At 33.9% G+C, this 23,070-nt stretch overlaps 1 protein-coding gene across 3 annotated transcripts in view; it reads left to right on the plus strand.

The window, feature by feature from the left end:
* LOC137616494 (monocarboxylate transporter 9-like) overlaps window positions 1-23,070 on the plus strand; it is a 287,290-nt gene that overhangs the window by 257,455 nt on the left and 6,765 nt on the right. The window contains exons 5-9 of one of the 3 annotated variants that reach the window (XM_068346307.1): window positions 181-210; window positions 6,130-6,302; window positions 12,601-12,724; window positions 13,804-13,947; window positions 20,266-21,305. In XM_068346307.1, the coding sequence (XP_068202408.1) occupies window positions 181-210; window positions 6,130-6,302; window positions 12,601-12,724; window positions 13,804-13,947; window positions 20,266-21,305 (1,511 nt within the window). Of the gene's footprint in view, window positions 1-180; window positions 211-1,350; window positions 1,421-6,129; window positions 6,303-12,600; window positions 12,725-13,803; window positions 13,948-20,265; window positions 21,306-23,070 lie in introns of all 3 variants that reach the window. The other 2 variants (XM_068346309.1, XM_068346308.1) reach the window with 2 other exon arrangements.

Raw genomic sequence — 23,070 nt, forward strand, 5'->3', positions numbered from 1 at the left:
TCTCTCTCTCTCTCTCTCTCTCTCTCTCTCTCTCTCTCTCTCTCTCTCTCTCTCTCTCTCCTCTCTCTCTCTCTCTCTCTCTCTCAAATGCTATATTATGCGTCTGCGCTCTGAAAATGGTACCGATAGCAGAGCGTTCTCTCTTCTGCTCAGAGAAGAATAATGTTTTCCTTTTTCCAGCCACTAATGGAGTTTCTTATCTGAAACATGGTACGTAGATGTCCGCATTTGGCTAAATGCTGTGTGTGAGACCATTTACGCTGTGTGGCCCTTAGTTGCTGGGCGTCTTATATTCTGCAAGGATTGTTAGCAGCGCCTGACTGCATGAATTTCATGTTATGCTTTTTAGTAGTTATATAGAGTTTTGAGATGACTTTATTCACAGTATATAGCTCTGTAGTCTACAGTGTAAATTTTAGGTACATAGGTACATAATGTATATATATATATATATATATATATATATATATATATATGTATACATATATATATATATATATATGTATACATATTTATACATATATATATATGTATACATATATATATATATATATATATATATATATATATATATATATATATTTGTGTGTGTTTACAAACACACATCATTTATATACTGTATGTATAAATATACATATAGCCTAAATGTACTGTATATATAACATACACACACACATATATATATATGTATATATATATATATATATATACACACACACACACACATATATATATATATATATATATATATATATATATATATATATATATATATATATATATAGTGTATATATAGTGTATATGAATGAAAACCCTATTTATTCTTTTTTCTAGTAAGACTGCGCTTTCTTCCGTAACCATCTAAGATCTAATTTGTATTTTTATAGCTCTGCTTATCATTAGGCTGCAATGGCGTACTGAATTTGAAAATCATTGTAGATTTTGAAGCTTTGGAAATTATTTTTTTCACTAGAGACCCTTGGCTTTTTTCACTTTACTTGTCATTACGAATTCTTTTCTCCATCATAATAAACTCTTTAATGTTGATAATAATAATGATAATAATAATAATATATTATTGTTATTATTATTATTATTATTATTATTATTATTATTATTATTATTATTATTATTATTATTGCTTTCCTTCATTGTACTGTAATAAACTTTTTAAGCATTAATGATTATTATTATTATAATAATGATAATAATTATTATTAATATTATTAATATTACTGTTTCCTTCATTGTAGTAACCTTTTTAAGCATTTATAATAATAATGATAATAATAATAATTATTATTATTATTATTATTATTTAGTGTACTTTAGAAATGCTTTATATTACAGTTGGCTTCATTGATTCCGGTGCACTTCATTGGAAGCTAAGGAGACGTCTGACAGATGTTCATTACAGCAGGTAACGCTATTTTTAACAAAAGAAAAACTGTTGGCAACGCTACCTGTAAAAAAATGTTGCTGACCTTGTAAACACGAGATCAAAACCATTGTTATTTATTCTAAGAACATATTAAACAAAATATATATACAGCATAGTGATATCTGCTACATTGTACAGCTGTCTGACGTTTCCTTAGCTTCCCTTGAAGTACATCGGAATCAATGAACCCAACTGTACAAAGAATTTAGTTGCCCATTACCGTTTTTCCTCTTGGAAAAATCTACGGTTCTCACTCATAAGTTCATTCATTTGTCTTCCATAATGAATGGTCTGGGAAATATTAACTATCATTGAAATTTTAATTTTGGTTAAATTAGCATCTGAAATGAAAAATGAGAATAAACTTTTCAGTGATACTTGGCCAGAGTATTATAGTACTTTAAGCACGTTTCTTAATCCTTGAAGGCTAATTGAAACATATAGAGACGAGGATATAGATAAGATGTGTGGGAATGTATAGGAGTTTACTAAGAAATAATTGGGTAAATTAGAAAGAACAATATCACTATAAGTGATAAAAGAAATAGGAAACAATGAGATCGATTTGAAGGAATTTTATAACACGAAGCTCTTTTTGTCAAATGAATGACTGACTACATCGAAATGTTACTACTGATATACAGATCGTAGAAATTGTATTTTAGTAAATTACACATTGCAATTACATGAAATTTGCCAGATGCAATGAAGAGACGTCAACATACCTTGGATTAAACGTAGATATCACACTTTACAGCAGTAGGAATAAATTTCTAATTATACATGTTAGTTTTCCCATATGAGAACTTTTTAACTTTTCAGTGGTAATTTAACACGAAAGGTTAGCTTGATGTGATTGGTCCTTTTTTATTTAGTCCAAGATTCAAATGATGAGCGTCGTGTTAGCCCGTCATTTATTACATTTGTCGTCATTTGTGGTTTCATATTTACTTCCTTTTTCACTTTTTGTAAAGATAATGAAGGAATTGTGTGCACAACACACGGATCTAAGACTTTAGGATTAATAAGGTGCACCCTGCGTACACGCTCATTTATTTCACAAGTACAGTATAGAGAAACTAGATGACATAATGTGTAAACAAATGTAATTGTTAATATTGCTATGAATTCAAATATCTAGCAATACCTTTCAAAATTTGAAAAAGGACATAATCGAGATAAGGATTTTGGAACACTGATGACGTTTGGTATTCTAAAGAAAATACTTACAACAATCATTTATTCTAGTTTATTGCAACTCTTGTCACGCAGTGTGAATCCTTGTAATTTTTTTTCTTATAAAGTAGTGTACGCAACCCGTCAAAATGACGGCTAAATATTTAGAGATGCATACACATATTCAACCCTTACCACCCTCCCCTTTTCTTAACTACAAAATGACAGTTTTGACATGGGAGATTGTAGCTTCGGAATGTACCTTTCGGAGTAACCACACTCACCAGTGTATGACTATTCCCTCTCCCCCCTTACACATGGCAATGCCGCTCAATGTGATGGGAAAGAAATATTTTTATATATTTATAGCTACAGTATATTTATATCCTTCTGTATGGTATTGTTAGTAGCACTGTCCTGATCAACGAGGAAAGTAAATATAGTAATCATATAAACGATACGAATCCCAGGTTCATAGGTCGCGCGAATATAACATTTGACATTGAATTAGGCAAATGACATTCAAGGTTAACCCTCCTATAGTGGGTGAAATGGTTACCATGGCGACAGCCGTCAGGTCTTCGTGATATCCATCTAAAGTTAATCGGGGGGGGGGGGGGGGGGCGTATTGATAAACCAACGAATGTTTTGATTAAATGTTTTCATTGCTCTTCGTCAAAACATGTTCTTCGGTTCTCGAGATGTTTTCTTAACACGGACTCGGGTGGAATCGACGTCTTCTCATTTCTTTGCCTGAAACGAGATTCTTAATTGAGTTTAACTTCCGGAGTTTCTATTTTCACCGATTTATTTTTCAAACTGGTTTATTTAATCTCATTAGGCCTAATTAGATTTATGATAAGAATTGATACAATAATGTATGTTGGATTTTAATTGTAGTTTCCTACGAGGCCGGTACATAGTTTTTCTACAATAACACTCAAAGGACTTCCGGCTCCCTATTACGGAATAGAAATGCAATTATTATTATTATTATTATTATTATTATTATTATTATTATTATCATCATCATTATTAAATAATCTACTACCCTAGTTGGAAAAACAGTGTAGCCTACCTGAGTGTACCGTCAAGCAAGAGAAATCTAACCCAAGACAGTGGAAGACCATGGTACAAGTCGTAGAGAACAATGGGTTAATTTAGGAGTGTCCTTCTCCTAGAAGAGCTGCTTACCATAGCTAAAGAGTCTCTTCTACCCTTACCAAGAGGAAAGTGGCCACTGAACAATTACAGTGCAGTCGTTAACCCCTTGAGTGAAGAAGAATTTTTTGCCAATCTTAGTATGGTTAGGTGTATGTGGAAAGAGGAGAATGTGTAAAGAATAGGCCAGACTATTCTGTGTATGCTTAGGCAAAGAAAAATGAGCCGTACCAGAGAGGGTTCCAATGTAGCAATATCTGACCAGTCAAAGGACTCTTATAACTCTTGTTAAGAAGTAATACTGTCCAGGTACAAATTTATATTATATGTTCATTTTCATTCACTAAAGATATTAGCGAAGCCCAGGAGAACTTGAATAAACAAAATGAATAATTTGCAAATAACACTAGCTAGCAATGTAAGTGATTATGAAATGAAAAAAGCCAGAGAAAGGGAGTAATACAAAATGGATAAAAGGAAATAGTATATTTCTTTTAAGGAGATGAGTGTGAGGTTAAACTGCAGTGTCGAGTTATTTCCTGTTTCTTCATTCACTTTTTTTCTAAGAGATAAAGGTTTATAAACATTGAATAAACATTTTGAGTGCCAATGATAAATTGCAGCAAATGTTATCATGTTGAATATGATGATATGAGTCTCTCTTCACAGCTTATATGTGACAGATGTATTGTAACGCTGTTACTGATTTTAAGATAGTGTAAATTCATAATTCGTTACTTCTCATATAGTTTACTTATTTCTTTTTTTTTCTCATTTGACTGCTTTACTCTGCTGGAGCCCTTTGGCTTAAAACATCCCATTTTTCCAACTAGTGTAGTAGCGTAACTAGTAATGATAATATGTTAAAGCGGCAAAGTAGTGTAGGTTCTGAGCTATCAAATGATCTCCCCCAAGGCAAAATAAGAAACTTCCAAAGGACGTCCAGAACGACTGAAGATATTAAGGCCTTCGGGAAGCTTAAGACTCCTGTTTTGAAAGTGCTTCGATAATCTAGATTTGACAAGTAATAAGAAATACGCTCTGTGATACTCTCAATGCCAAGAATGTATACGGCAATAGCTGCTATAGGGAACAGGGTTTTCATGCTGACAGGACAAGAGAAACTATCCTCTTGGTAAGGGTAGAAGAGACTTTAGCTATGGTAAGCAGCTTTTATAAGAGAAGGACACCCTAAAATCAAACCATTGTTCTCTAGTCTTGGGTTTTACCATATTTTCTATACCATGGTCTTCCATTGTCTTGGGTTACACTGTTAAAAATTTGCCGTAAAACGTAAAAATCATGGAATAAATGTTTCCAGGCATTTACCGTGTTAAAACGGATATGTTAACGTTAAGGAGTGATATTACGGTCACCAACCCATAAAAGATAGTAACAAAGTAGGGTAAAATTTATTGTCGCTTGTATTTTACTAAAATACGGCTGAGAACAGTATATTTTTAGGGAGAATTTGCGATTAAAATAACTTTTTTTGAACAGAGGTAAAGAATTTACGTGGTTGAGGGTACACTCAGGCACACTATTCGATCTGCTTCCTTATTTCCTTTCCTCACTGGGCTATTTTCCCTGTTGGGGCCCCTGGGCTTATAACATCCTGATTTTCCAACTAGGGTTGTAGCTTGGCAAGTAATAATAATAATGATGAGGATAATAATAATAACAGGCATTTAAAAGCTAATATTTTGGGACTATAACAATTTAGCAATATTCATAAAGCATCTGGATTGGTTAAGCGTAGTGGATGAAAGGCAATATATACGTGAAAATGAGTACTGTATAACTTAATTTTAATGGGTTTTTATAAACTTGTACAGGAAAATTTCTTAATATCCAAAATGCACGAGTGTGCGTGCAGGATAGAGATTAAAAATTCAATTTATAGAGAAAGGGGAGTGGACTGTTATGTTGTGTATGCATATCTGGTGAATTTTCTATGCATAGATATCAGTTGGTTTTGTATAGAGCAATTGTTGATTACATTTTGTATATCGAGGTAAACATTTAGAAAACCCCGTTAATATTACCAAAATGAATTCAGGATAGAGATTAAAAAATCAATTTATATGGAGAGGGGAGATGTCTGCTTTGCTGTGTATGTATATCTAATAAAGTTTTTATTTATAGCTGTAAATTTATTAAAAGAACAATTGTTACTTAGTATTTTTATTCCTAGGCTAACAATTAGAGAAACCCTATATTATTACAAAAAAAGAAAGAAAAAAAATGTTGGTATGTATGCGAATTCATGCAAGCAAAGACTACTGTACCTTTGTACTGAAACCACAAAGTCAATTTTATATCAGTGAAAAAATCTTGGTGTGCCATTTCAGGTGGAGGTTGGATGGCCGCTATGGAAGACGGCGGGTCTCTGAAGCCTCCGAATCATACTGCCCCGCCTCCGGGCGAGAGGTCTCCCACCCGCCAGCATCGAACTGGGCCGGTTATGGCTGTCCCGGATGGAGGATGGGGATGGGTCATCGTCTTCGCTAATTTTCTCATCACCGTAAGTCATAGAATAGTTCGTTACACACGTGTATATATATATATATATATATATATATATATATATATATATATATATATATATATATATACATATATATATATATATATATGTATATATATATGTATATATATATATATATATATATATATATACACACACACAGTCGTGGCTCTTATGGCAGTCCTACAAACTGTCAGTGGTGGGCTGATGGACCAACGCGATAAGACAGAATATTTCCTTTGATGTATATATATATATATATATATATATATATATATATATATATATATATTATATATATATACAGTATATATATATATATATATATATATATATATATATATATATATATATATATATACTGATAACTCTAATCGAACAGTTTAACATGTTTCTTCCAAAAGGCCCATAAATGAAATAAAGAAAATATAAATAAATCCCTATATTTCGACCTTTACACATTGGCCCTCTTCAAGGTGTAAAGTAAGTATGAGGAATAGAGTGGACAGTAATTGGGCTAATACTTCCAGCACTTAATACAACCTTAGAACAATTAGAAACACCCTTTTGCTTTCATATATAAACCATCACTGTCCACTCTATTCCTCATATTTACTTTCCACCTTGAAAAGGGCCAATGTGTAAAAGTTGAAATATAGGGAGTTATTTATATTTCCTTTGTTTCTTTTATGGTCCTTTTTGAAGAAACACACATACATAAATATACATATATATATATATATATATATATATATATATATGTATGTATGTATATATACTGTATATATATACTGTATATATACTATTATTATTATTATTATTATTATTATTATTATTATTATTATTAGCCAAACTACAACCCTAGTTGGAAAAGCAAGATGCTATAAGCCCAAGGGCTCCAACAGGGAAAAATAGCCCAGTGAGGAAAGGAAATAAGGAAATAAATAAATAATTGGAATAAATTAACAATATATCATTCTAAAAACAGTAGCAGCGTCAAAACAGATATGTCATATATATATATATATATATATATATATATATATATATATATATGTATATATATATGTATATATATATACATATATCTATGTATATATATATATGTATATATATATGTATGTGTATATATAATATATATATATATATATATATATATATATATATACATATATATATATATATGTACATATATGTGTATAGATATGCATATATATATATATATATATATATGTATGTATTTATATACATATAGATATGCATTTATATATATATATATATATATATATATATATATATATACATATAAATATATACATATATATATATATATATATATATATATGCACATACACTAATGTATGCAACCTGTAAAAAAGTAAAGCTAAATGTTTAGATAAGTATGCACGGTCACACAAATAGCACACACACACACACCACACAGATTTAATCCTTCCCGCCCCGTCCCACTTTCTTAACTACAACACGGCAATTGTTTTTTCCGCGTGTGTCTCTCGCAGTACCCCCAATCACTATTGTATGACTACTCCCTCTCCCCTTACCTGAGGGACGGGGAGAGACCGAGTAGTAGCTAACTCTCAAGATTTTGTATTGTGACTTGTGTGGAGAAAGCCCAAGGCCATCATGCCTTAAAGTTTAAAGAATACTTTTTTGACTCCACTTGCATGATATCGTGGAAATGAAGATCTAATTTGAAACATTATTAAACGGGGGTCAGTGTCAAGGTCAGGGCCATTCATATTAATATTAATAGCTGAACGAATCAATGAATCAATTGACACTTTTTATTAATTGTTTTAAAATACGTTTGTGCTATGACATAATCCGAATGTTTTCTTTAATGAAATATGAAGGTGGTTTCCAAACACGAAATTAGTGGGTTTTTATAGTTACGGTACATCGAGTTGGATTTTAGTCATTTGTGTTTAGTGGATGATCGTGATTGTATTATTACGTTTTCAAAATGGTTTAGTTTCAATAATTTCTAATCTCACTTATGCTTATATAAGTAAACTTTAGATGAGCTACTTTTTCTTGCTCTTGAAAATTCAGGCAAAAATAACAAATATTCAGATAAGCAAATGTGTTCATCGCAGTAGAACGTCTCTGAAAACATTTACATTGGAAAACCAATTATTATTATTATTATTATTATTATTATTATTAGCTAGGCCACAACCACAATGGAAAAAGCAGGATTCTATAAGCCAAAGGGATCCAGCAGAGAAAAATAGCCCAGCGAGGAAAGGAAATACGGAAATAGATAAACAATATAAGAAGTAGTGAATAATTAATATGAAATATTTCAAGATCAGTGATAACGTTAAAATAGATGTCATTTATAAACCATGAAGAAACTCATATCCGCCTTTTCAACACGAAAAGATTAGCTGTAAGTTTAAACTTCTGAAGTTTCACCGATTCAACTGCTCGGTTAAGAACATTCCACAATCTTATCACAGGTGGAATGAAACTACTAGAATGTTGAATAATAATAACCCTTATAATGAAGGCATGACTGTTCATTTTAATGGTATAAGAATCGAGCTGACGCAAAATCTAGAATTAGAATTATGGATTGTGTTTAATTCTTGAAGTCATTCCTTTCATTCAACTCTTTAAATAAAAAGAAATAGATTAAAACAGATTCACCATAAATTTTCGATTGAGAGAAACCCTAGTCCATAGTAGTAAAGTAAAACATGATTACTAATGTTTTAAATTTTCCTTTGAGGGAAAATGCTCTTCGTGACAGATTAAGAAAAAAAAATATAAAATGTTATTGACATTCTTTTTAGTTTGGATAGAATTCACGTAGATGGAAGAAAATAAAAAAGGAAAATGATGAATATAAAAGGGGCACTGTTTTATATAATTTTTCAATTTTGCAAATATGCAAATATAGAATAACCTATTAAGACCGCAGTTCTACCTAACGCTGTTATCGAAAATTGACAAGTCGCTGAGAGAGAGAGAGAGAGAGAGAGAGAGAGAGAGGAGAGAGAGAGAGAGAGAGAGAGAGAGAGTTGGTGCCTACATTTCCGAGGCACTCTATCCATCAGTAACCATAGCAACCTCTCTCTCTCTCTCTCTCTCTCTCTCTCTCTCTCTCTCTCTCTCTCTCTCTCTCTCTCTCTCTCTGTGTATTTCTGATTCCCTGACGCTGAAAGTGATCAAAGGTGTACGCAATTTACTAAGGGAATATTTACGCTGTGAAATCGCTTCAGTCTTATTTTTCTTTTTATCGGGAGAAAGAGATAGCTGGCGACTTTAAAACAATAACCCCTCTGATGGCCACGTATGAATGAATACATCATACATCCGACGTCTTTGATTTATGCCTGTGCACAAAGAGAGTATTCAGAAGAGGCAGCTCCAAACAAAGGCTCCATTGCTAGAGCACACAAGCCCTCGGATTCCACCAGTGCGGAGAAATAGCGTACCTCACTCCGAAGCTCCAGTGAGGGACGCTGTGTGCAGTCCTCTGCGCGGCGCACTGTAGACGGTATATCAAACATATTCGCAACATCTCTTTGTCAGCTTGTGATCTCATTAAGAATACTTGGCGGCATTTTCATCACGATTTTCGTCTGAGGATTCATAACTTTCAGGGTTATATTTGCTCACTAGTATTCGCGACTCGTCAAAAATGAAGGCTAAATGTTTAGATAGATATGGCCACAATCAAACCGATTCAGCCCTCCCCAATCACTCCCCCTTTCCGAACCACAATATGCTAGTTTGGGTAATTTATATATATATATATATATATATATACACACACACATATATATATATATATATATATATATATATATATACATATATATTTATATATATATATATGTATATATATATATATATATATATACAGAGAGAGAGAGAGAGAGAGAGAGAGAGAGACTTGCTCTTTATTATATAAGCGAGTTTAGTCCTTAGAAAGTAGTTTTTATATTTATAACTGCTACGTTCTTTCTTTGTTCTAGAATTATTCAAATCTCTTATCATTTTTAAATCCACCTTGTTTTTCCATGATCAATTCTCATTCAAGAACAAGTCGTTGGGTGGCGCAACAGGACGATCATGTCATACATTCACCTGCTCTATAATGGTAGCTTTACACTCGGAAATTACCAGCAGGATAAGCCCAGGAGAAATGTTTCCAGGAAATTACGTCTGTCATCTCCTGCTGTGTAATTTACTTTGTGATTGCATCTTCATATACTGTCGTAGAAATAGGTCAATGGAGACAAAAACATTGTGATTTCAAAGTTATGCAGTGAACGACTTCGTTTAATATCGTTGATCATGGTGTGTTTATCATTGTTTTTCTTATCATAAGATTTAACACTGTCGATATCACGAGTGTTTTTTTTTTTTTTTAGTTTTAGATAACAGCTGGATGCAGTTTTTTTTTTTATTTCTATTTTCTCTCCTGTAAATTCTAGAATGTAATGAGTTTTGGTCTCAGTTTAATGGCAACTCGTGAATGGCAGAGGTTAGTAACAGTGACAATGCCCTAGATACTGACCATATATACTCATGATTAGCACCCAAGCCCCCCTCTCCACCTAAGCTAGGACCAGGAAGGGACAGACAATGGCTGCTGATGACTCAGCAGGTCAACCTATAGGCTCCCCAAACCCCCTCCCCCTCCTAAGCTCACAATGATGGTGAGATTGCACCCTAGTCCAGCAGATTGCCAGGCAGACACGTTTCCAATAGGCCACCACAGTTTTAGATACAAGGAAAAATCGAGCTTAAACAGGTCTCTAATCCCTGTCCGGCAGATCGACAGGGAGGGACGTTACCAGTAGACTAACACAGTTTTAGATAACAGTTGAATACAGTTTTTTTTTTTTTTTTTTTTCTCCTGTAGTTCTAGAATGCATTAAATCCTGGTCTTCAAAGGTATTTTTGCTTACCTGAGGCTAAATAGTATTGTTGATACGGTCATGCATTGCTGACCAAGTTGCACGCCACCGGAAGTATTATGTTCAGTGAAGCTTCTCATTCTCATTATTTATGGAAGATCTATTATAATGTTGTTACTGCTCTTAGAATATGTTATTCTAATTGTTCATTACTTCTCTTGTAGTTTATTTATTTCATTGTTCCTCTTCTTCACTGAACTATTTCTATCTGTTGGAGCCTTTGTGCTTATACCTTCTGCTTTTCCAACTAGGGTTATAGTTTAGCTAATAATAATAATAATAATAATAATAATAATAATAATAATAATAATGCGTTACCGAATGGTAGATGACCTACACTCGTGTCAGGAAAATAAATGCATTTTTAGAATTTTAGAATACATGAAATTGTATCCTTTATCGCTAAGACACAAACAATCCAGGATTTTCTTAGATGTATTTACAAGAAACAAGAAAAGTGTATTTTATTGTATTATTCCAAGAGGAAAATAGATATTTGTCGTAAGGATGCTGCGATGTCCAATTTATTATTATTGATAGACACAGCCTGTTGTGATCTATATTCTCTTTCTCGAATTTTTGAAATGATAAAGTTGTTGCCTTTTTTTTTTAAATAATAAAAAATTCATAGAAAGAAATATTTGTCCGAGTTGTGGTAGGCTATTGGAAACATCATTGTCTGGCGATCTATTGAACTGGTGTTCGAGACCTACTTCAACCTCACCATTCTTGTGAGACTATAGATCTACCTGCTGAGTCATCGGGCCCTCCCAGGTCCTAGCTTGATGGAGAAAGGACTTGGGCGCTTATTATATGTATGCTAGTGTACGCACCCCGTCAAAAATTACGAGTAAATCTTTAGATAGATATATACACGCAGATTTAACCCTTCCTACCCCCTTCTCATCAGGATATGACTACTTCCTCTCCACCTACACGAGGGACGGGGGAAAGACACAATAGTTATACTTCAGGCAATTCCGCTGAGCGTGACCAAATACACACACACACACACACACATATATATATATATATATATATGTGTGTGTGTGTGTGTGTGTATTTGGTCATATATGTGTATATATATGTATATATATATACATATATATGTATATATATATATATATATATATACAGTATATATCCTGGCACTTGCTTTTTATTATTTCCGTGAGCTATAATCAGTCTCTAGGGCATTGTCATTGTTCCCTGCCACTGCCATTCATGAGTGACCCTTAAACCTGTGTTACTTATTTTTATACTGATCTTTATCAACATGTTAAAAGATAATATTCCGTGTGATTAACAAACAAGATGCTAACCACACTCATTCATTTCAGTTTACGATAACCAGCGTGAACACGAGCTTCGGCATACTCTATTTGCAATTGGTCAGATCTGGATACACAAACACTCAAGTTGCAGCTATACCAGCCATCGTGTCTGGGGTTTCTAATATCCTAAGTGAGTATTGAACGAAATCATAGGATTTCTTACTTTTTATAAATGTTATTCTATATCACAGTATTCTATAAGTAAGTACTGAACGATACCATATGATTTCTTATTTTGTATTAATGTAATTCTTTATGACAGTATTCCATAAGTACTGAACGAAATCATATGATTTTTATTTTTTATTATTGTAATTCTTTATCACAGTAGTCTATAAGTAAGTACTTAACGAAATTATACGATTTTTTTATGAATATAATTCATCACAGTATTTCAACATTAAGTGAAATTTTGCTAATGTTTTTTTTTATTGATAGAATTCTGCACTACATTGTTATGAATGAATTTATTTATTGATTTACTTATTTTTGCTCCTAAATATTGTTAGATTAAATTCTAACATCATTGGTAGTTTTGGATGAGGGTGCTTTATTTATTATTTATTATCAGTATTGTAAATGATATTATTATTATAGATAGGATCACAAATATTAATATTATTATTATCATTATTATTATTATTAGTTAAGCTTCAACTCTAGTTAGAAAAGCAAGATACTATAAACCCAAGGGCTCCAATAGCGAAAAATAGCCCAGTTTTCGAAAGGAAATACATAAACGATATCAGAAGTAATGAAAAAAAAATAAAATAATCAATTTAAAAAACATTACCAACATTAAAGCAGATAATTAATATAGAGACTAAAAAAACTTATGTCAGCCTGTTCAACATAAAAACATTTGCAGCAAGTTTGAACTTTTGAAGTTCTACTATAAATTATATTATTATTATTATTATTATTATTATTATTTTGTATTATTGCATAAATGATATCAGAAGTAATGAAAAAAAATCAATTAAAATATTTAAAAAACATTGCCAACATTAAAGCAGATAATTAATATGGAGACTAAAAAAAGACTTCTGTCTGCCTGTTCAATAGAAAAACATTTGCTGCAAATTTGAACTTTTGAAGTTCTATTATTATTATTATTATTATTATTATTATTATTATTATTATTGTTGTTGTTGTTGTTGAAATATTGTTATGTAGTAAAACTTACCTTTGCTCCTATGGTCTTTTCAGCTCCTCTCTCAACTGGTCTATCTCGCTTCTATAGTCACCGAATCCTAAGCGTCATCGGGATTCTCCTGTTATCTCTCGGCCTCTTACTCTCCTCGCTCTACAACAACATAGTATGGTTCTACCTTTGCTACGGATTCATTTCAGGTAAGAAAGATCCATTATTATTTTATTACTAGTGTACCAGACCCGTCAAAAGTGTCTGCTAAATATTTTGATGGATATATATACACAAATTAAACCCTTCTCATCTCCCCCCCCCCTTTTCCTAACTACAACCAGCTGGTGGTTGGGCAATTTGTGGGAGAGCTTCATTTCCGAGTGTACCTGCTGGGGGGGGGCGGTACCCCCCCCTCTCACTAGGGTATGATTGCTCCCTCTCCTCCCATACCTAAGGGATGGTGAGAGATCTGGTAGTCATTCGTCTGACAATGCCACTGAGCGTGACAGGAAAGATATACATGTGTGTGTATATATATATATATATATATATAGAGAGAGAGAGAGAGAGAGAGAGAGAGAGCTCTTTATTATATAGGGGAGACTATTAGTAGTAGTAGTAGTAGTAGTAGTAGTAGTAGTAGTACAGTGAGTCCTCGTTTATCGCGGTAGATAGGTTCCAGACCCGACCGCGATAGGTGAAAATCCGCGAAGTAGTGACACCATATTTACGTATTTATTTAACATGTATATTCAGACTTTTAAAACCTTCCCTTGTACGTAGTACTGTTAACAAACTACCCTTTAATGTACAGAACACTTAATGCATGTACTACAGTACCCTAAACTAAAACAGGCACAAATATTAAAGGCGATTTTATATCATGCGTTTCCTAAACACGCCAAAAAGCACGATAAAAAATGGCAACCAATGTTTTGTTTACGTTTATCTCTGATCATAATGAAGAGACAAACGCATTTACACATCTGTGTATAGGTTAGTTTTTGGATCGATTATATTGATTATTCAGTACAGTATGCTGATTTTGTTATTTACCAATGTTTTACTTAATTTTTCTTAGGACTTCCAAATGAAATGTTTTTCTTTATGACGCCGCCTGAAACGACGGCGTCATAAAGTACGCTCAGTAAACAACCACGCTCAGTAAACAAACGAAGGCATTTAACGCGCATGATGAAAGTGATAAATAATGATATTACAGTAAAAGCTTATAGAAAATGTGTTACAGTATTACAAATATTATTTACCGTATCTATATAAAATCATACAGTACATACGTAGCAAAATCATACAGTACATACGTAGCAAAGCAGGAAAACAATTTGAGAGAGAGAGAGAGAGAGAGAGAGAGAGAGAGAGAGAGAGTTGTTTTACGTACATACAGTAAATGTAAATTTTAAACAAAAAAATATGATAGGTTATAACATGTATATTCAGACTTTTAAAACCTTCCCTTTAACTTAATGCATACTAAACTAAAACAGGCACAAATATTAAAATGTTAGAATATTAAAGTAAAAAATAAAGATTGTTACTGTACTCACCACGAAAGAAGTTGAAGAAAAACTTGAATGATGATGGCGATGAATTTGCTGCACAGTAGAAATGATGATGATGAAGCTGATGATGTCTTCTACTGTGCAGCCAATGATAGTATTTTACGTCTCTTCAGACGGAGGTGTCTTTTCCTGGGACACCTCTTCAACTTCTTCCTGGGAAACTTCTTCAATTTCTTCCGAAGGCGTACTAGCAGGAGGAACTGGCTCTTTTTTGCGAGGCTGGAAGAACATTGTGATCGGAAGTTGCTGCCGCTGCTTCTTTTTTCGCCCGAAGAGCATCCTGTAGGGAGTCATGTCTTCATTGATTTTGTTGCAGAATTGCATGGAACGAACCATATCCTCGTCCCACTCTTGCGACAATTCTTTCAACTCCTTCGCAAGGTTGCAGAGCTTGGCAAGCCGTTCTAATGTTAAGCCCGTTTCTTCGACATTTTCTTGGGTCTCTTCCTGCGTTTCACTGTCTTCTTCACTGGCCGATTTCGTCAGGTCTTCTAGGTCTGTGTCAGTTAGCGGCTGGGAATGGCAGTCCAACAACTCGTCGACGTCTTCAGTCGTCATGTCGCCAAACCCGTCACCTCCAATTATCGCAGCCAACTGCACAGATTTGCGTATTGCAGAGTGTTGAATTTCAGACGGAGTAAATCCCTCGTCGTCGTAAACAATCTGGGGCCACAACTTCTTCCAGCTCGCATTAACGGTTGCAGGTTTCATTTCTTGCAGTGCCTTCTGAAAGTTCTGCAGGCATGTGGCTATGGTGTAATTCCGCCAGTACGCCTTCAAATTGAAATTTTCATCTTCATCTTCTTGGGCAGCATCCACACACGCAACGAGGTCTGCCAAGGTATTCTTCGTGTAGAGGGCCTTGAACGCCCTGATAACCCCCTGGTCCATCGGTTGAATTAATGACGTGGTGTTGGGTGGAAGGAACTCAACCTGAATGCCCTCATGCGACAGGTCAGTTGCGTGTCCACCAGCGTTATCCATAAGGAGAAGGATCTTGAATGGCAAGCCCTTCTCTACGAGATATTTGCTGACTTGCGGGATAAAACACTGGTGGAACCAGTTGGAGGTCAGCATCTTCGTAATCTATGCTTTTTGATTATGCATCCAGTACACGGGAAGGAGATTCTTATTTTTATTTTTCAAAGCGCGAGGATTTTTCGACATGTAAATAAGCCCCGGCTTTAGCAAAAATCCAGCAGCATTGCCACACATCACGAGAGTAACGCGATCCTTGAATGCTTTAAAGCCAGAGGCTTTGACTTCTTCTTTGAACAGGAAAGTTCGCGACGGCATTCTCTTCCAAAACAAGCCGGTCTCATCCATATTAAACACTTGTTCCGGCTTGTATCCACCTTCAGCGATAATATTCTTGAACGTCTCGTTCGCGTAAGTATCAGCAGCGGCAGTGTCAGTGAAAGCAGCCTCGCCATGCAGGGAAACGCTTTTCAGGCCGAGGCGTTTCTGAAACTTCGCGAACCATCCTTTGCTGGCGGAAAAACGTTGTTTCTGAGGCTGGGAATCAGTGGATGTCCCTGGTTGAGGTTCATCTACATCATCATCTTCTTCAGCATGGTCGCCATCGTCATCTTGAGGTTCCTTTGCCGCAAAATTCTCATACAAGCTCAAAGCTTTGGTTCGGATGGTGTTCGTATCCAAGGCTATGTTCTTCTTCCGGCAGTCGGCAATCCACACTGCTAAAGCACCTTCCATGCGTACGATTGTTTTATTACGCGTGGTAACGACTCGCTTCGCTGATCTGCTAAAGGTGATGGCAGCCGTCTTTCTAATGTTCGCCTCGTCCTTCTTGATATAGCGAACGGTGGATTCGTTCACTCCAAAATGGCGGGCTGCGGCTGCGTAACTTCCTTCTTTTAACATATCGAGAAGCGTCACCTTCTCAGCAATCGTCATCATCTTTCGGTGGCATTTAGGCTCACTACCAGCCTTAGTAGAAGCAGAACGCTTGGGAGCCATTGTACAGTAGGGTTTAACAGAAAGTTCAACAAAAAGTTCAACTTAAAACAGTCACGCACAGCACAGATTAAAGTTCACAATAACGTAGCAACATCTACACAGCGATACAGCGGGAGACAAAGTGGCCGCGAAAAGATGCTGGAGGTTGGAGAAGCGGTCAAAACACCAATCACAGGCTAGATTACAAAACCTGGGTTCTGATTCGTCATCTATCAGCGCTTGAACCAATCACAATCCGTCTTATATGCTATGTAGTAGTTACCAATTCAAAGTACAAGGTACCCTACGTACAGTATACAGTACAGTTTTACGTACGCTATTTTACGCTTGTTTTGTTGTAGGATATGTCTCTCTCTCTCTCTCTCTCTCTCTCTCTCTCTCTCTCTCTATCATCACTGTTTTTGTTTCTTGTCCTATTGTGTGTTTTATTGGATCTCTCTCTCTCTCTCTCTCTCTCTCTCTCATCACTGTTTTTGTTTCATTTCTCATTCTATGTGTGTCAATCTCTCTCTCTCTCTCTCTCTCTCTCTCTCTCTCTCGTACGCTTATTCGAGATGTGATTTTTGCAACAAAGAATATTATTGGATGCAGTACTACGTACGTATACATACAAAAGATTCATGGAAAAGATGCACATCCATTACATTTGTAGTACAGTAGTAGCCATCAGCAGCCTTACACCATTCTAGTATGGTATGACTGCATCTGATTTGCGTTTCATGTTCGATTTAATTTTACTACGTACTGTATACTGAATTATCGTATGATCACATTCTCTTTTCGTGTTTTATTTCTTTCTGTACTGAATTATATGTCATATGTAATGCAATGAACAATCAGTAAGAGCAAATATTACTAATTACAGTATTAATGGAATTACAGGTAACGAAATATCGTATTTGGGGTCTTCATATATCGCGGTATTTTCGAAATTTCCGGAAAATCCGCGATATGTTTATATATATGGGTCATGAAAAAAATCCGCGAAGTGGTGAATCCGCGATGGTCGAACCACGAAGTAGCGAGGGCTCACTGTAGTAGTAGTAGTAGTAGCAGCAGTAGTAGTAGTAGTAGTAGTAGTAGTATATATTAGCTAAACTAGTTGGAAAAGCAGGACTCCATAAGCCTAAGGGCTCTAACATGGAAAATAGCCCACTGAGGAAAGAAAATAAGGAAATAACTATGCAATTATTACAGTGTAGTTAATCTCTGGCTGGAAGCTAATGTGATATTTGTAATGCAGATTACAAATGGAAATGAATTTGATATGGGGTATTTAAGGATATAGGTGAAATCACAAAGAAATAGTATTAGTGAGCTTAATATGTTTTGAAGGATACAGGGATGCTTTACAAAAATAAATATATCTAGATGATATTAAAAATAAAGAATTTGTTAATGGAAAATAAATTACATCGCTAAATTATAGTATTATGCATACTTTATCCGTCAAATAAATGTAAAAAGAAATTTAAATAGAGATAACATGATGTGAAAAAGAAGTACAATTTCAAATGAAATTAAACTCATTAAAGTGTATAGAAAATTAACCAAACCCAAGTGCATTGCATAAGATACATATCTAACCAAGAGGTAGTTACGGAAATTAATACATTGTTTCATCTAATTTTATATGTATGATATATTTTTATACCTAAATAGAAATGAAAAGGGAAATACTTCCTTTTAGATTGATATTTTTGGATCAGTGTTCACATTTTAACTCTTATTATCTCCTCCTCCTCCAACGAAGTTGGGAGGAGGATATGTTTTCGCCCCTGTTTGTCTGTTTATTTGTTTGTGAACAGCTTCCTGGCCACAATTATACTCATAGAGTAGTGAAACTTTCAGGAATTCATTGTTATGTTAAGACGTGGATGTGATTCAATTTTGAAAGTCCCAAGTCAAAGGTAGACCGAATGAACCTTAACCCCAAGTTTGCACATGATTGTCACACAGACTTCAAATATGCCTACGGTCTGAATTGATTCTGGGAATGGCAAGCTGTTTTCGAGAAATAAGCTGTCGTGGCTGAGTGTTTTTCTAGTTATTATTTATTTTTTCCTTTCAAATGACACAACTCTGATTATTGATTCTTTTTTTTATCTTCAAATGACTAAATCTGTATGACCTTTTACATATAATTTATCACTATTATAACATTTATATTCCTGAAGATTTTTAATTGGTGTGATATTACAAATAGTACTGTGCTTGGTAACTTAACTAATATTAAGTTTATTTTTCATTCCAGTTCTAAACTTAATCTGTTTTATTTTTTTTAATTATTATTACTTAATGAAAAAATAATATTCGAATGTATCATAAGACATTAGGATTTTGCGGTATTTTTATTCAATTTCATCTCCACTTTATATATATATATATATATATATATATATATATATATATATATATATATATATATATATATATATATATATATATATATACTTTAATCATTCTTTCACATGACAATTCTTTATTAGAATTTCTAAAAGCATTTCCTCATATGTAATGCTTAGGAAAGAACCCATTAATGATGTGGAAATTAATAAATAACAAAGTTATTATTTGGATAAAAATTGCTTCTAAATTCATGTGGGGTGAAAAATGGGATGAAATTTGTTACGAAAAGAAAATTAATTCGTTTGTATTGATTTTTCAAATATTTATTGTTGTAACAAAAATTATATTGAGTTCCTCCATTATTTATTAAAGTTAAAAAATTCGCATTGAGATCTTCAATTTTTTATTGTTGTTAAAAATGTTTATCAAATTCTTCAATTATTTATTATAGTTACAAAATCATAATGAGTTCTTCAAATATTTATTATAGTTAAAATAATTGTTTTAGGAATTTAGTAATCTATATTTTTCAAATTCCTAATCTAGTAATGAGTATTTTACTTCAGAAATCCTTAATTTATTTCATAATTAACTGCCAATGTTCTTATGACTCCACAGGTCTTGGATTCGCCCTGGTCCAGCCAATGGGATTTTTGATAGGGCAACAGTATTTTCACCGCAAACGAGTCATTGCAAACGGTCTTTCAATGCTAGGGGCATCGACTGGATTCATGTCCTTGCCCATCCTAATTAGCTACCTGATGGAGCAGTATTCCTTCCAGGGCACCCTCCTGCTGTGGTCAGGAATCGTGCTCCAGGGTGTCGTAGGGGCGTCTCTCTTGCAACCTGTGAAGTGGCATATGAAACCAAAGATTGGGGAGTTTGATGGGGTCAGTGCAGAAAAAAACAATGGACAAGCTCAACAGACTAATGATATGACCGATGCGAAACTTTCTGGTAGTAAGAAAAGAGAAGATAAGAGGGACTTTGGTGCTGAGGGTGATAATGACTGTATGGTGAAGCAATTGACCCCAGATGAGGAAGAGAGTGAGGATAGTGACCAAGACGAAGTGTCTATTAATCCAAACATATCTCTGTACAATGATCTCAAGAGTTTTTCTTCCAGTAACCCTGAGCTGTACAGTAACCGCCAGTGGAAGAATCCATTGACAGACTCACTAAGGACTAATGAGTACCTCGAGCGTCCGCGTACAGTTAGCATAGAACGGAGCATGGAGATCCTTCCTCAGATTCCAGAGGAGGAAACGGAAGACGATTGCTTTGAAACTTACGACCAGGAAACTGGCAATGAGAAAGTGGAGTTTTTAAATAGGGAAAATGATGTCAGAAATAGACCACCTAGTTATATCGGGGCAAGAAGTGTCGATTCGTTCAACACAGCCCCGTCCAGGGAGAGTGTCTTCAATGCAAATGATGTGTTTGACCAATTCGGCAGTGCCTTATCGATAGAAATAGAAGGTTGGAAAGCTAAAGCAGAGGCCGAAGAATTGAAAAACAAGGGACTAACCAGAAAACCCCCAGATCCTTGTATTTGTCTGGGGCTAAAGTGTCCTAGATTCAGTGATCTCATAAGTTTTAGTATGTTTAGACATCCGTTGTTCCTTATTTCGTCCTTCAGCAGTATTTCAAACAGAATGGTAAGTTATTTGTCTCTTAATTCTTATTTACAGAGGGAACAATTTCCTTTGCTTTGGATGATAATTTCGGTATTTTAGAAATTATAAATACAATAGGTCTCTTTATTGCTTTGATTTTATTGTTCTAAATGGGACTCTTTATTACTTTTATTTTTATTCTTATAAGTAGGCCTCGTTATCGTCTTGATTGTGTTAAATGGGCTTTTTTTTTTTTTTTTTGTTCTTTTTTTTAGTTCTAGATAGGCCTTTTATTGCTTTGATTATATTGTTATTCTGACAGCTCCTGTTATATGAAAAATAGTTGCAACATTTACCAAAATCTGATTTCTTTTAGATTATGCCGAAATGACAATGTTATACAGTACCTTTACGATTCCAGTTACCATTTATTTGTCTCAAAATCCTATTATAGTAATTATAGTAAGCAATAGAATAAAATTAAAGAAATGTTAAGGACAAGGGAGAGAAAATAGATATGCAAATCACTCTGCTTGCTGTCATGGTTAATGATACGGAGATATTTGGATTTGTCAGGTTCAGTCTGAATAATTCTTTTGATGAATGTCAATGAGTGTACTTTGTATGAAGAGATACTAAATGAGCAGATCTGAAATGAATCTTTGTCGTAATTTAAGATTGTTTTTGATGGTTTTCTGTAAGCAAGTTGAAGTGATCAAATCTCCAGGTGCTTGAGATTATAGTTTGAATGTAATCGTATGTTTAAAATAACATAAAATTTGCATGTTACAATGTTGTTAATATCTTCGCCTTAACACCAATAATTTATAAATGAATTAAATACCAAACTCCTTTAGATGTAAGATCATTTAGAGTCTGATCATTTCTATCACTTATCACTTAAAATTGATCATATAGTTTGATAAAGTCTTTTACGTAAACTTGAGTCAATAACAATCTTTAGACACTTCAAGAAGAATCTTCGATGAATTTTAGGTTATAAAAATTCATAACGGGTTACCTAATTCAACAAAAATGAAGGATAACGTGCTATTTAGTATTCGTCGTTGTTGTTCATTTTGAAAGCTTTCTTAATTATAAGCTGTTTGATGTCAGGTTGTTCTGGACTGAACAGAAATAAGCTGCAGTCTCAAAGTCATCCTCAGATATCTTAGCATGTTGCCATTTTGGGTCAGACTGATTTAAGCATTTAAAATATTACATTGTAATATAATAAGTGAATTCATTATTCAAATTCGTAGTTGCTATAAGACATGTGTTTTTAGATTGTGTAAGTAGACTGGGCTTTTTCTTGTTGTAGTGCTAAGATTTCGTTTAATTCTGTTGTTTGGTGAGTATGAAGTATACTATGCAGTATTAGAATATCATATATTCAGGGTAGGAATATTGAGAAAATTTTGAACATGTATTGGGGAAAAGCTGCTATTAAAATGACGATTTTAGCTTAATTTGATGTCTGAATGCAAAATTGCACACATAAAGGAGCTAAATATACAGTTTATATGATTTTCAAAAATTTAGATACAATTATTTTTATTATTATTACTTGCTAAGCTACCACCCTAGTTGGAAAAGCAGGATGTCATAAGCACAGGGGCTCCAACAGGGAAAATAGCCCAATGAGGAAAGGAAACAAGGAAAAATAAAATATTTTAAAAACAGTAACAACATTAAAATAAATATCTCCTATATAAACTATAAAAATTCAACAAAACAAGAGGAAGAGAAATAAAATAGAATAGTGTGGAATTTTATAAAGATCAGTGAAACATGTAATCATTAGGCA

This window comes from Palaemon carinicauda, chromosome 22 (assembly GCF_036898095.1).
Source record: "Palaemon carinicauda isolate YSFRI2023 chromosome 22, ASM3689809v2, whole genome shotgun sequence".
NCBI classification, from domain to species: domain Eukaryota; kingdom Metazoa; phylum Arthropoda; class Malacostraca; order Decapoda; family Palaemonidae; genus Palaemon; species Palaemon carinicauda.